This window comes from Micrasema longulum, unplaced genomic scaffold, assembly GCF_059751315.1.
Source record: "Micrasema longulum isolate JH-2025_06_02 unplaced genomic scaffold, ASM5975131v1 h1tg001218l, whole genome shotgun sequence".
NCBI lineage: Eukaryota > Metazoa > Arthropoda > Insecta > Trichoptera > Brachycentridae > Micrasema > Micrasema longulum.
In genome coordinates this window covers 383,013-396,503 of record NW_028278405.1, presented here as the reverse complement: position 1 = coordinate 396,503, position 13,491 = coordinate 383,013, and the positions used below count along the sequence as shown (strand labels likewise).

General features: G+C 33.1%; 1 protein-coding gene across 1 annotated transcript; it reads right to left on the bottom strand.

Moving 5' to 3' along the window:
* Positions 1–8,878: 8,878 nt before the first annotated feature.
* LOC148276435 (juvenile hormone esterase-like) lies at positions 8,879–12,910 on the bottom strand. Its single transcript, XM_088234286.1, has 3 exons — positions 12,757–12,910; positions 11,374–12,671; positions 8,879–9,126 (listed from the first exon to the last, which is right to left on the bottom strand). Exons 2-3 carry the CDS (start codon positions 12,606–12,608, stop codon positions 9,033–9,035), a joined length of 1,329 nt encoding a protein of 442 aa, XP_088090412.1. The 5' UTR covers positions 12,609–12,671; positions 12,757–12,910; the 3' UTR covers positions 8,879–9,032.
* Positions 12,911–13,491: the final 581 nt, after the last annotated feature.

The following is a 13,491-nucleotide window of genomic DNA, read 5'->3' as shown; positions in this document are numbered from 1 at the left end:
ACAATAAAAGAATACAACATTATTTTTTGGTATGTGTATTTTTGTACATACACAAATCTGGATTTCTCCCGAGGGGGAGTAGGTATATATTTATACAAAAATACACATACCAAAAAATAATGTTGTGTAATAAGATCTGGTCAAAATATAAGTATAAATAAATTGCAGAATCATCTGCAGGCGATTACTAGTACTTAATTTAACTCGGAAGAGTCTTAAATACATAAAAATAAAGTAATATGCTAATTAAAAATACTTAACTTCAATATTAATACATAGATGGTGCTCCAACACGCTAGTGAATGGTTTCTCATTTAATAAGATATATACAAGAATCAAAATGTTACCTGTGTCGATATTCGCTAATAAGCGGAATGGGGAATGTTGTAAAACGTAAAGTGGCCACTCAACCCAGCCAATGACAGGTCATAAGCCCTGTAAACGCTCGAATATCGATAATCCTGAATTTGAAAAAATTCTACCGCATCTCTGTAGGAATATTGATAAAAAAATAAAAGAATACTTAAAATCATTTTTAAAAAAATAAAAGAAGCATTGACAAGCATAAGGGACATCAAGACAAGATCCGGACTATTTATTTAGTGCTCGTTTAAATCGTTGTTAACTTAAACCAAAAAAGTCCTGATCTTGTCTTGAGTTATCAATACGACAAAGACGGGTCATCGGAGAATTAAGGCCATAGTTTGTTCTATGATGATCGATGAACAGTACTTCATTGTTCTCAACCTATGAGTCGGAATATTGAATTTTACTTGTCCTAGTAATGATGGAACATCGATAGTATGCCGAACATATATATGGAATCAATATTAGTTCTACCTTTGTGTATACTAGAAATATTTTTTTCATAAATATATATATATATATATAATATTAATATACTAGTTATTTTCAATAAAAGTAAATTTGAACACGGTTTTTTGGGGCCGAATCCTAAAATTTTAGAGGAACATTCCTAATGGAAAGCTTTCAAAAAAATCCTAATCAAATTTTTCCAAAAAGTCATTTTTTTAAATATTTATTTTTTATGATCTCAAAATGAAGTATATCTTTAATTTTTCAGACAAGCATCGCTTCCGCAAAGCCCAGCCCCTCCCTTTATAAAAAAATTGCGATAAAAACGTATTTTACCAACGAAGCTATACGCACCAGACGTGGACAAGGGAAGCGGCTGGGAAGGAGAGGGGTAGGGGTTTGTGAAGGGACTGCTTGTCTGAAAAATTAAGGATTTACTACATTTGAGCTGACAATTTTTTTTTTTTTTTTAATGACTTTTTGGAAAAATGTCACTAGAATTTTTCTTTAAGCTTACCATGAGGAATGTTCCTCTAAAATTTCACGGTCTGGCCCTGAAAAGCCGTGTAAACTGATTTTGATGTTTTATAGTAGTAGTATAAAGTTTTTTTTCAATAATACACATTATTACAATATTAATACATTATAAAAAGAAAACAAAGTATTAATCATATTTCGTCCCGATAAACTATAATAATAGTTTGTCATTGGGTGCTCAGACATTAGTTTTAATTAAAAATCATATAAAAGAGTACAAATATAATTTTGTACGCATATAATTTTTTTTTTTTTTAATTTTATTTTTTAAATTTATTTATTCATTCAAAATTACAAAATTAAATATTTATGAACTTATTAAGGCTTTTTAGGCTATGCCTGTGTCAAGCCACAATAAATAACAATAAAAATACATAGAAAAATTAATTAGATCAAATTATAATGACATAGAATCACAATCTAGAAATAAAGGTAAATGAAATAAATAAATAATTGATATATATGATTTTGTTTTTGAATCTTTGAAAAATAAAACATATTGTTAAGAAGGTAAAAAATAATAAACTCAACAAAACTAGATTAAATGGTTTAAAATATTTTTTTAAAGTAGAAAAATAGATGAAAAAAAATATATATACATTGCATAAATAGTAAAACATAAAACAAAATAAATCAAAAATTTCAATTCATATATACAGAAAAAAAAAAAAAAAAAATTAAAAATACCTATTAAAATTAAGGTCCAAAACATATAAATAAAATATAAAAGAAAGAAAAGAAAATAATAAAAATGTATTTATTGAGAGATAAAAATACTGAGTTTAAGAATGTTTTACGTGAATAATAATTAAATACAGGAACGTTCAGTCTATTAACCACTTTCGTAATTTAATAATAGGTTTATTCAAAAACAACGACGCCACTCAAGCGAATTTACGAACTGTACCCTACCGGCTCAGTTTGAAGACTGTAATAAATAAATATATAATAATAAAAGCCAACAGATAGAAGAGTTGAGGAAATTTAGATGTTTAAACATAGGCAGAATGGTGAATGTTACACAGTGTGTAACGTGACCACTTAAACAAGCCAAAGACACGTCATAAGCCCTTTTAATGCCTTCTTCCAGATTCCCTCCTAAAAAAGGTTTTCCATCTTTTCTGTTACAAGATTTAAATCTAAATTACTCCCAAGAGAGGAAATCCAGGAAGTCAACAAACATTTGGACATACTCAAAACATTGTTTTTTGAACTAAATTCGATTGAACATCGTGTCAACATCGCGGATTGAGTATTCGTAATGTCTCGAAGAAATTTTAATAATAAAACACTTCTTGTGAACCGAAAGAAGACATTTATACCCCATTTTTCTATTCTAAGGTAGGAATAGTCGCAAAACGAAAAACATTTATCTGAAAAATAGTGCCGGACAAATCAATCCCAGAATGAGTGTTGTCTGCTTTCCACAACACTCCAGGCTGCTCTCAGGTCATAATTCTGAAAATTAAAGTTGGGCAGAGATGTTCGCCTAGAATTTTGTGGTATAGCGGTTGATGTATTTGTCTAGCACACTTGATGTCCCGGGTTCGACGCGTGGAAAGGTCGATATTATATATTTAGCAAACATTTTCAATGTCAAGCAAACATTAGTCCTGGGTTTACTTCTCCCACTCCTTGATTATGCAGATGTGTTACCCAGACGCTAATTATGAACTGCTTGATAAGTTGGAACGATTGCAGAATGTTTGTATGCGTTACGTCTTTAATTTTTGCAAATTCGACCACATAACCGAATATCGCACGCAACTACACTGGTTCAGTATCAGTTATGGAAAAAACATTCACATCCTATCACTTCTTCACAATATTTTGAATAATCTCACTTCGCCTGTTTATCTGAGAGAGCTGTTCCTTTTGTTGACCTCTATCACTACATGGACTATCTCTTCGTTCTAGTAACGAGAGATCCATTTTAATACCCATTCATTGCTCTAATTTCCTTGCCTCTTTCACCGTAGCAGCTGCTTGATTGTGGAATAATAGACCCACTAATTTTAGAGACGCCCCTCTTTATTTACATTCAAATCAAGATTGAAATGTCACTATCTAAATAATGAGTTTTTCCTTTCTCCTTCTTCTTTCTTTCCTATCCACTTACCTCTCTTCATAGTGTAGAGTAGATTTTTAGTTTATTTTTGTTTCAAATTTTGTATAAAATTATAAGATTCTGTATAATTTCTTAGAATATGTCCATGTACTTGTAATTTTCTCAAACTGAACGGTTTGGGTAGGTAGAAAATACCCCTTAGGCAATATGCTCAGTACGCCTACCGACTTGTCGTCTCTGACGTCATATGATCGAATTAAACCAATAAGTGACCACGAAATTTTACTTTGCGTTGACGTTTGCGTTCTAAACTGAATAAAAAACGATTTCATTCATATTTTAAATAGGCTTCTGAGAACAAAAGCGTGTACTTCAAAGTAATTTAAAACTCATTTTAATCCCAATTAAAGCAAAAAATGCTCGCTTAAACATGATTATCATATGACTTTTGATAATTACCAGGACGGATGCTTAACATTCATCTGCATTTATCTACTGAGGTTTTAAAAAGCGAACTTTTTTGACATATCGTTACGTAAGTACACTCTGGGAGATATAAAAAAGGTGGAAAAAATATGAAAACTTAATTTATTTTTTGCCTTAATGTATGTTAATAGGGCAGCATCTAGCCAATCTAGCCACTGCATCTAACCGTTCGGATTCAAAACTAACAGTTGTCAGAATTCAATTCGACTTAAAAATTTTCTTATTTTTCTCTCGTATTTTAAAAAGGCTTTTAACGAAAACAACTGGCCCACTCAGAAGGATAAAAAAAAAATTGTAATTAAATAAAAAATTGCTAGATGAAACAATTTTTTTGATACTTTTAATGATTGGATATGTTACCGTGGGGTACTAGACCCGTCGGTACATACCGATGTACCTACCTAAAAACTTGAATGTCGGGGGTCAGTAGTGTATCTTTGTTATCCCTCCGGAGAATTTATCTTCAACTACATCGTCATGGTGAAGGTATGAACTCCTTAACTTCCCATTGTAATCGCGGACCTGAATTGAACTTATCATTTTATCTTTATAAAACGGATGATAATATAATATACGCTACGTTTGATGCCCTATGAACCACCTGGTATAGATACAAACATAATAAAATATCAAATATATTTAATGAAGACAACCGGAATTAACGATGATCGGGGAGAGTCTTAATTTAGTTTATCGGTCATCGGTGACGTGTTGTGCATTTTTGTTGGTTGGCCTGGCACCTGGAGTTGCATGTTTCCAGTGTTGGAAGTGCCCATACGAGGGTTTTTGCTCAGTAAAAGAAGGGTTAAAAATATCCAAAGACCAATAGTACGTGCCTCAAACTTCATATTATCTTTGCATATATGTTTTGAAGTCCGAGAACAGACGCAACAGCCTCCTATAACGAGCGTCTTAAAGGATGCGGCGTTGGACCTGGCTTAAGACACCTGCTGCCTCAGGAGAACTTAAACCCAAGTTAACTCTTCTTTAAACCTGTGGGCTCACGCCGTCCTGGAAGGCCGTCGATGACGATCTTTCGACTTTATTCGGCGGAATTAAAGGGCGCTGGATTTGACATGGGAAGAGGCGAAAATGCTGGCTGGCGATAATAGAGTCTCCTGGAGGCAGCTGGTGGTGTCCACATGATCCACTTAGGAACGGATGTTGAAAAGAAGAAGACAAATGTTTTGCGTGTTTTGCAAAACTTCGAAAATTTCTTTTTTGAAAAAGCACAAAGGAAAATGTTCCCAACACTAACGAAATCCAGGTGAAAATCTAGGGTTATTCAACCGTCGTGGTAGGGGTATTTATTTACGATAACGTCACAAGTGTCGACAGGTAGGTGTACCTACGTTATGTAGGTACCCGGTAATGCACGCGGCGACAGTTTTACTGGTTCCTGGCGAGGGAAAAAGTCCCGTATCTAAATATTTGACTAGGAAATTGAGACAAGGACATCCTTAAGGGATGAGAGAGTTACAAAAGACATTTTACGCAGTGTTACGCGACTGAAATAAATATATTTCCCTTCATTGCGGCTTTGCAGATACACTTCTGTCTTTCCCCTAAATCCTATATAAAAACCTCCCTGTGTCCGGGTGGATTACGAATACAGTTACCCGTGCGGAAAAGACCCAGAATCTTGAACGAGTGCTTTCGACTCGATGACTGCTTGCTGGTAAAAATACTGAATAAGCAAATGGAGTGGAGATAAGCCCACTTCGTCGGGGTCGACATGAAATATTAACTAAAACGGTGGTCCTATACTACAATATTTCATGTTTCTGAGCTCCGATTACAATAGGAAGTTAACAGAGTTACCTTCAACTGTACATAAAGAAAAACCGGTACTTGTGTACGAAAATGAGTATATTCGCATAAACATTTAAAGTATCTTCGCCGGTGACCTATAATTGAACATGTTTAGAAGAAAACAATGTATGCATATTCTGCTTTTCATACAGAAAATTTCATTTTATGTTGTAGATAAAATTGAAGAAAAATATTAACTTCTCATTTTAATTGGAGCCCTGGACTAGCGCGTGAAGCGTAAGACTGATCACTTACCATCTTGTAACGAATGATCGATAATTGCTGCATTTGGTATAGTTATATATATATATATATACATATATAGTGCCCTATGCACCATCTCGTGCAGGGGTAAGGTGGTGATGATTTAAAATAGAAAAAGATAGGTATCTAAAAAAATTATTAATTTTATTGCATTAACTTTTTATTGTAATATAATAATATGCACTTAAATTATATTTAAGATACTAAGAATAGATGTTTTTATAGATTTTACTTGTTAATTAATTTCTATAAACATAAAGTATCATTATAATTTTACTGTACAATATTTTAAGTTTGTGCAAATTTTTATAGACATCAACTGCATTCAGGACATTAATATCAAAAAGATTTATGATGCGAATGTGTCTGGTTATAGAAGTCGAGGAAGGCCGAGAAAGACATGGCATGATCAAGTATAACAAATTCTTGAAAGTGGTCATGTGAAAAGTCGGAATAATCGACGTGCGTGCATGAGAAGATGTATGAATGTGAAGGAAGCAAAGGAAGTGTGCCAGGACAGAGTGGTGTGGCGTTCTATCCTCTCTCCCTACCCCTCCGGGGAAATGGCGTGATGGTTAGTTAGTTAGTTAGTTAATATCAACATAATATGGCGATTTTATCGTCGTTTCGCCGCCAATATCTGTAGTGTTTTTTTTTTATTAATATTTTGAATTTATCATTTATTCCACAGGGCTTAAATATTTTCGAAATAAAAAAGAAATTTATTTCCTTTTTGTCACCCATAAAAAAATATGTTTGAAAAACCAAATTAAAAAGGTATATTGCTTAAAATAATTCCTTAAATCAAAAAAAAAGTTACTTATCAGATAGTGCCGGCACAACGGCGATGTAGAACATCCAACAGAAGGGATATGGAAATCTCGGCATTTACAGGAATAATGACCTGTCGTTTACTGATTTAAATGGCCACTTTACACACTGTGTAAAATTTTGTTAAACACCATTCTGAGAATGTTTGAACATTGATATTTTCTATATTTTTTTATTAATGTACTATATGAAATATTTTTATACAAAATAAATTTAAGAGTCCCTTCACTAAGAAAACATGTTCTAAGGTAGACTGTACAGTGCTCAAAATTCAAAAATATATATTTCACGTGTCATTCAAATATTTATTTTATTTCTTCTATCTTATTTTTCTTTAGCCAGATTTTGATTTCTCTTTTGAAATACTGTTTGTTATCCGTTAACTTAATGGAAGTGGAAGTGAAAGTGGAAGCATATTAAATGATTTGACAGAAAAATAATCCTTAGACCTTTGTCCAAATGCGGGGAAGAATATTGACAATGATATTATTTTTTGCCCTTGTTCATGTTCATGAGCAGGGGGATGGCGATGTCCATTTCCAAATCAGTCTAGCAGAATAACGTAAGCATTAGATATATTGCAAGCATATCAAGGTCTTTAAAAAAATATGTTGATGGGGTTCCCTTTGGTACTATGAACATTACTTTTAATGCCTTTTTGTACTTTTAATTCGTTCAAGATGTGTATCTGCAGGGGATCCCCATCATGTTAGTCCATATTCTAAACGAGATTTGCAAAATTTGTAAGTGGTGTGTAAAATGGTATCTTCAACCAGCCAATTACAGGTCATAACCCCTGTAAATCATTTCAATCATTCCATGTTGGTCCAAGACAGTGGCGTCTTTGATACCGAATTTCTAGTGAAGCTCAGATTTTAAGGACAAGTAAAATATGCGTAAATGTTAAGTAGGTACCTACCGTAAATAACACAGTACGGACCATGTTTTTATGCATCTTTGAGCATTTTTATATTAGTTGCTAGTTTTTTATCTTTATAATGTGTATCAACAGTGAGAATTAAAATATATATTAGGTACTGGTGAATAGCAATGATTTCTTAGTGAGGCTCAGCCTAACTTGCTTCATATGCTCCTTCGTCCATGGTCCAAGATTCTTCAATTTCCTACCCAAGAAATTGGAAAACGTGAAACTTTTGGTAAAGTTTAATGTAGGTTTGAGATCTTGGATAAGCGTGGAAAACACACATACGTTAGAGTTCGGCACTACCTAAAAGTGTTCATTAAGGTTTTCCTCTCTTGGAAAAAAAAGGTTAGGTTAGGTTAGAGGTTAGAGATACCTGTTTTGAAAAATTATTGTACTGCAAATAAATCTTGTCATGTAGAGTCGTGTATGATACGAGTATATGTTATAACAACAAACTCTAATCTTGTTTTTCTTTTCTTACTTTATATTTTTAAGTTATGAGTATGAGTTTCTCTATTCTGCCTATTCTTGATTTTCTTGTTTTTTGTTATTTTTTTCTTGATTCATATTTTTTGTGTAATTTTTCTTTTTGCTTATAAAATACAAAAACTTATGTATCTCTGTATAAATTAATTTCCTTATTAACTTTATGCGTCAAATTATATTAATGTACCTACCTATAACTAGAGAGTAATATTTTTTTTTCAAAAAAGGATTGGCCCACGCTCAGACGTTGAAGTCTTTGTGAGCATTCTCTCTTCAATATTTTTAAGATTTTTATTTATGTTGATAAAATTATTTGTAATTTGGAAAAATAAGCAAATAAAAAAATTATTTTGAAAATGCTTAGACTTCCATATTCTCTTGTCATAGGTGTTTTCCATCTCTGTTGTAATAGATTCGTTAATATAGTGTAGTTTTGAAATTATTGTATTAGGTCGAATGTATGGGGGATGCACACATATTTTTTTAAAATTTCGTTTTTTTAGTCTAAAAATAGTACAAACATAATACATTAATGTCCTTAATTAATTTATATCTGATCTTCATCAACATATACACTAATTATTACCATTTCTAAACAATGAAGGTACGTACACTTGAAAGGAACAACGAAAAATATTGCAAAGAACAAATCATTTTATTTTTATTTTTTTAATGTTTTCAAAATTTATACAAAAAAATACCTGCATATAAGTATACAATGGAATATTTTATTTTTACTACATTCTACTTATTTCGTACCAAAATTTTTCCATATTTTTATACGGATCCCGCCGGATATACAAATGTTTATCTATAACAAACGAAATTATTTCTTCGGGTTTTGAAGGCGGCCAAATAATGGGGATCAGTTCTGTTTTCTGTTTTCCTCGGAGTTGGATTTCTAAAAATAAGTTTACTACACAATTAACAGGTGGCATTTGTGAATTTCGCAAAGTTTATAACATAAATAATGTTTAAAAAATACTATAAAATATGCATACTAGAGATTGAAAAAAAAAACCGTCATTTTAAAAAGTTTTTATTCCGAAACTGTTCAAAAAGTATATTAACCAGTCTGACGATGTCGGTCACGACGAAACCCGGTCACTGGTAAAAAAATTATAAAATAATTATAAATAAAAGTGGAATAAAACTATAAAGTATTTTTATTATTATAATATAAACAGTATATAAATCATAAAACAATAAATTGTTACTGGGTGTATAAATAGTTTAAACTCCTAAAAAATAAGCAATGTGAAACTGTTTCTTAAAAAAAAATTAAAGCAGTGTGGCTCGTTACAAGTAGCAGTTAAATTCATTTATGTCAACCTGCTCCAACAGTTTATAACACATTTTTGCCCACGTTATTTTAAAACAGTTTAATTTGTAAAGCGGTAACTGTTACTGACACTTATTTTACATAACCGAACGCTCCAAAATTGTTCTTGTCTGTGTAAGCGTGACGATCATTAAATGGTTAGTGGGAGCGTATCGCAGTCAGAAATAATGAGTCTTAGTTTTAAATTCAAATAAATTAAGGGGCATGTTAATTATATCAATAGATAAAAAAAAAAAAAATTGTTTAAGCAAGAATGATAGAGGAAAGAGTGTTGTGCATAGTTAGTGCTACAGACTGGCAGATGGCATATCGGCATATCATCATAATACCCCTGTCCACATCCATAGATGCATAGGGCACTGCATTAGTACACCAAATGCATATTATATGAAGGTTAAGTGATCAACCATTCGCTTCAGATGCCAGTCCAGGAACATGAAATGTTGCAGTGTCTAAACAATATTTTATATCGACCTATGCAAGAATCGATTCTTAGCCCTCGAGCATGGTGAACGAACGCGCTAACCCTTACAGTACGCGGATTTATCTCAACTCTGTTTTCTTATTCAGGATTTTTACCTGACAGTAGGCAACTAGTCGAAAGCATTTGTCCAGAATTCTGGTTCTATTTCGCACAAAGAACTGAATTTTTAATCCGCCCGGACACAGATTAAATAATTATTTTTATGCATAAAATAATTAAAGGGATGAATATAATAAAAACAAGAATAAAACTTAACCAACAATGTCATACATATCAAACAAGAGATAAAAAAAGATAAGATTACCAATGAGGAGAAAAACAGAATCTCAAAACTCATTGTACAAGGGAGTGAAGCTGTACAATGAGTTACCTGAAGGAATAAAGTAGATAGCAAAGATCGAAACATTTAAAATTAATTTGAAAAAATATGTTATTGAGGAATTTTGATTTAAAAAAATTTAATATCATTAAAAGTTTATATAAGGTCTTAAGATATTATGAACTAACTTAATAAAGCCTTAATAAATCAATAAACAGAGACTACATAAATCTTGGTACGTACTACGAAAATTATACCCTTCTCTCAAAATTTCTACAAAAAATTATATTTGTTATAAAAATCGGGTTGTGGTCCTGTGGCTAGTGTCTCGGACTCACGGACCAAAGGTCTGTGGTTCGAATCTCACTCTACCCAAACTTGATTCCATTTTCTAATAGTGAGTTATTTACAACTCGTTAGTAATGTGGAAGTCATTAACATGGTTTGTGACCTGTCATTAGCTTGTTTAAGTAATCATACAACTTGTTTAACATTCACCATTCTGCCTATGTTTATAAATCCATAATTCCTCAACTATTCCATCGGTTGACTTCTGTGAAGTAAAATAACTGAAACCGAACAACAGGTGGGTGAGATTGAATCGGATCGGGGTCCTGTAGCTAGTGTTTCGGACTCACGGACCAAAGGTCCGTGGTTCGAATTCTACTTTACCCCAACTTAATTCCCATTTTCTAATAGTGAGTTATTTACAACTCGTCGAAAATGGCCCCCAAAATTGAATATTTGGGTAAATCATTAGAACGCAAATATTTCTTCTGGGTAAAAAAAAAAACAAATAAGTTGAGTTGATATTTTTTCCATTAAATCTGCTTATATATGCGATGTAGGACTACTAAGTTCAAAGTTAAATTTCTGATTAGTTTTGCTTTCATATTTTAAGTCATTGATTTCTTAATATTTGTGGACGAGTATTTGTGGTTTGGATGAAAATATGATGATGATGACGATTTCGCCAAATTTAATAAAATGAAAATGACTTTACCCGTATTTAGCGAAATTAGACCACATCGTCACAATCTGTTCGCTTATCCGGATATCAGAAGATGTCAAATTAAAGTTGTCTATTCCCAAATACTCCACGTCAAACAAATATGCCATTTCATCCGCGTGAGCTGCGCCTTCATACTCGATGTCTTGAATAAATTTCAGCAAGTTCTTCGATCCCGAATAAGAGAATTGGTAAAAATAAGCAGGAGAATATTTAGCGTGAAGTCTTACTGCCCTCATGGGGTCTTTACCTAATGTGAAGTCCGTCAACAAGTTTGTCAAGTTATAATTTATATTATCGGCTGTAGAGAAATAAAATTCCCGAATCTTTGTTTCAATGTGATCTGTTCCGTTGCTTCCGTATTTTATTTTAATATTTTCCGGGACATAGTTATTCAAATTTGGAATGTGATCGTGTTCAACTGCGTCATTGTCACTTAGAAATGAAAACGATTTAGTCCTGAATATGATTCCATCAAACTCATCAAACCCAACAATCGTCGGAACTCTGTCGAAGTCTCCGGCAGTAAGAAGGTCTATAGGGTTCTTGGTAAGGAATGATCGAACGTTTGGAAATGATGTTTCAATTACTGGAGCGAATGATAATGAAAGCACTCTTATGAAATTTGCTGAAACGGATCCCATCAGTAAATCAATCGCTGGTACATTTCTCAAATAGTTCAAAACCGCTTTTGTGTCATTTGTTTTTAGTCCTAATACTTCTGCTAACATGAACGCTTTGCTTACAGGATTGAGTTGCAAAGCCCAAGGACAAGTACTTACGCCAGATTGCAATATTGCCCTATTAAACAATCCCTTCGACATGGGGGACAGCATATGAAAATGAGTTGAGGCTCCTCCCGCACTTTCTCCAAATAAAGTAATTTGGTGTCGATCTCCACTGAAACTGTGAATATTCCTCTTTACCCATTTAAGGGCGAGCGATTGATCTTTGAGTCCAGCATTACCGGGAGCCTCTGGAAGGTTTAGTGAAAGAAATCCAAAAGGTCCGAGTCTATAGTTGAGAGTGACAATAATCACGTTCTTTTCAATGAAGTAATCGGGTCCGTAGAAGGCGGGGCTTCCGTCACCAAATGCGTATCCTCCTCCGTGAATAAATACCATGACAGGATATCGCGAGAGATGGAAAGATTTTGGAACATAGACATTAAGATAGAGGCAATCTTCTGATCCGTAGAACTTTTTCAAATAAATCAAATCATATTGCATACTCGCACTTCCAACAGTTGTGGCATTTAAAATACCTGTCCATTTTTCTGCAGGTTGAGGATCCTTAATTAGAAATTTAACAGTTTTATTTAAATTTGTTAATGTGTATGCCTTAATGTACTTTGATGGTAATTTTAATCACCATTACCTTAAATCGCAGTTCTCCGATCGGTGGTTTTCCATATGGGATGCCTTGGTAACTGTCGTATTTACACCCAAGCTTGGTTATGAGAGATCGTCCCTGCAATTTCTGACCTCCTTCGAGTGTTACAATCGGGCCAGCAGATTTATAGCCAACGCATCTTAAACTGATTTCAAATATCAATTAATCCGGGAAAAAAAATATTTTACTCAATATTACTTTGAGAAAACCCTAATGTATAGCTTTTAATTATCCTTAAGATATTCAAACAAACAAACAAACAAACAAAACCATCACTCCGTTTCTCCGTTAGGATAGTCAGAGAGGATAGAACGCCATATCATTCTGTATTTGCATACAGGCCTAGCACCCTTTTTATTTGTACACATTATCATGCAAGCGCGCCGATTATTCCGACTTTTGACATGTCCATCTTCAAGTATTTTATGGATTTGGTCATGTCATGTCTTTTCGATATTTCTCAATTTCTGCATCCATCAGCATTTGCATTGTAAATCTTTTAAGTCGTTTTTTATTGTACATTCGCTCTAAATGTTCAAATATGTCTGATGAAATTCATCGCTATCCTCCGAGGGCAGATGAAGGTTTCAGACTCTTCAAAACAAGAATCCAGGCAACTCAAAAACAATCTGTATCATAAAAAACTTAAGACGTTAAGTGGATCGAAAAAAGAGATTAGAGATGCTGGGTCTATCGCATCGTTTCGTGGGATGACGATGA

What these genes read in the sequence shown, in the direction of transcription:
- LOC148276435 (XM_088234286.1), bottom strand. Translation starts at nt 12,608, where the DNA reads ATGCAATATGATTTGATTTATTTGAAAAAGTTCTACGGATCAGAAGAT. An exon ending in TCTAATTTCGCTAAATACGG is followed by an intron (nt 9,127 to 11,373) that starts GTAAAGTCATTT and finishes ACTTATTTTTAG; the next exon opens with AAATCCAACTCCGAGGAAAA.